At 45.9% G+C, this 2350-nt stretch overlaps 1 protein-coding gene across 1 annotated transcript; it reads right to left on the bottom strand.

Annotated features, from left to right (window-relative positions):
- LOC110392632 (fibrous sheath CABYR-binding protein-like) lies at positions 247-1145 on the bottom strand. Its single transcript, XM_021384902.1, has 2 exons — positions 661-1145; positions 247-567 (listed from the first exon to the last, which is right to left on the bottom strand). Exon 1 carries the CDS (start codon positions 1054-1056, stop codon positions 694-696), a length of 363 nt encoding a protein of 120 aa, XP_021240577.1. The 5' UTR covers positions 1057-1145; the 3' UTR covers positions 247-567; positions 661-693.

Genomic DNA, 2350 nt, shown 5'->3' with positions numbered 1-2350 from the left:
GATCTCCTCCCCCATCTTGCCCCTCCTGGCATTGCTGGGATGCCAGATGCCCTGGCCCCAACCCATGTTTGAGGCCGGGGCTGGGCCCTCGCCCTATATGCCCTTGTCTTTCCTGTACTCAGAAGACCTGGAGAGGACACAGGAATCCACACACAGACTCTCAAGTTCAAAAAAAAAACCAGAGAACATTTATTGTTTTGGTTATTTTTGTGACTTTAGGGTTTTTTGTTTGTTTGTTTGCTCATATTTAATTTTTTTGGTTCTATTTCTTAAAATCTTTTGTTGTCCAAGCTTGAAAAAAATCCTTCATGCTGAACATCAGCCTTCCTCCTGTCAAAACCAAAGGCTTCTGCACAGGAACAGCCACCCTCTGTGACACCTTTGAGACCTCCTCACGTCCCCGGGCAGCTCGGGTCCCTCTGCTGGACTCCTCCGGTTGCTCCGGTGCAACAGCTCAGAGGATGCCAGTCCCTGCCTTCCCTTCTTCCACTTGGTGAAGAAGAGATGAGAGGACTTGGGGAGGGAGGGGAGGTGGGGACGAGAAGGATGGGTTCATAGGAAGATTGGCTGTCAAAGAAGAATTCATGGGAAATTAATGTCTCATGTGAGCCTGCGGAGAGGTTAGAAAGCTGGTGCTCTATCAGATAATGGTAAACTTACAGGATGGGAGGTTCAGCACTGGCATCGAGACGGCTATGGACAGGACCTCAGGCCACGCCAGTAGTAGGGGCAGGCTCTGGCTCTGGCTCTCCTCTGCCTCTTCCTGAGAGCGATGAGCTGCTGGTGGTTCTGCCCTGGTGGAGGTGGATCCACTTCCATTGGTTCTTCACCTGGCACCAGATCCACCTCCATGGGCTCCTCATCGCTCTCAGGAGGGTCCACCTCCATGGGCTCCTCGCAGCTCTCAGGAGGGTCCACTTCCATGGGCTCCTCACCGCTCTCTGGAGGGTCCACATCCATGGGCTCCTCGCCGCTCTCTGGAGGGTCCACCTCCATGGGCTCAATGGTGGGGAGCCTCTCCATTAACCGCCTCTTCTTTGCAGGAGAGCAATCCATCCTGCCTCCTTGGCAAAAAAAAAACAAACCAAAACACTTGGCTCTCGAGCTCAAAGTTGCCACTGGCGTCTCTGGCTCAGCAACTGGGGTTCTGGGCACAGGGTCCCCCTTTTGATAGGACTCACAACATAGGACTGTGAGGTGGCCTGTGACATCAGGAGGCCATGGTGATGCCATTCTAAGTATGTGCCATGGTGACCAAAACATGGCGGTGCTGGGAGTTGGGGCCTACGGCAAAGACTTGTCCCAGTTTTGAAGGAGGAGGAAGGATGGGGTTGCTGAGGGCCCCTTTCCTGGGGATGGGTCTCCCATGCCATATTGCTTGCTAAAGAGGATGTCTTCTCCTTGGGCACAGGCAATTGATTTTCAGAAATCTTCTAATGCTTTGATTTTGTTGAACTGAATGATAGAGCCTTGCTTCATACACAATTTCATGTCAGAAGAAGTTTTGTCAAACTGCCTCTCTGCTGCCATCTGTCACACAGCAACAAAGGGTACTTAAATACTGATGGGAAGTTTCAGCCTCTACTGCTGTCCCACCAACATCTGCCTCTGCCATTGTGGGCCAACGTAATAAAATAGGAGGCATTTCTTTTAGAGCAGCCCTCATAAAATATATAATACAGTTAATGTGTATATGTAAAAACACTTTTAATATTAAAATATAAATTTTAATATTTTTATGAAAGCATAAATATAATGCTTAAACATAAAATCAATGGGATCTTTGATCTTGTTTTTTGAAACTAATTCATCAGTCTGGTTTGATGGCAGTGGTTGCAATTTTTAATGAGTTCTCAAGGTCTTTGTCAGAGATCTTTGATGAAATCTTACTCTTCCTGTACTTTATCCTTGAAAACAGTTTTTCACAAATGTACATACTGCCAAAAAGTGATGACATGAATAAGGAGTGATTATAAAGTGAGGGATGTTTTCGTCTGACAAGAGAGGTCTTACAAAAGCCTTGTAAAGAGACATGATCAAACTTTTGAGTTTAATATCTGATTTCAACTCCATACATTCAATTTTAAAATTCACAGGTAATGTATTTACGCCAACTGAAAGTGGAGCTGCTAACATACAAAAAAAATATTTTTTTCAGCAATCTTGAAACCCAGTCTCAAATTCCTTTATTAAAACAGGAAGCACAGCTGCACATTTTTCACTCTTCACAGGCCTGTGTTTAGGCAGCGTATCAAAAGGTATAACTATTTTTCATAACTTGAGTTAGTACAGCACTGTGCCTTCCCCACACCCTGGTTTCAGCCCAGACAATTCTAATTGAACATCTATG

This window comes from Numida meleagris, chromosome 1, assembly GCF_002078875.1.
Source record: "Numida meleagris isolate 19003 breed g44 Domestic line chromosome 1, NumMel1.0, whole genome shotgun sequence".
NCBI lineage: Eukaryota > Metazoa > Chordata > Aves > Galliformes > Numididae > Numida > Numida meleagris.
The sequence above is the reverse complement of the archived record's forward strand: the minus strand, read 5'-3'. Positions and strand labels throughout refer to the sequence as shown.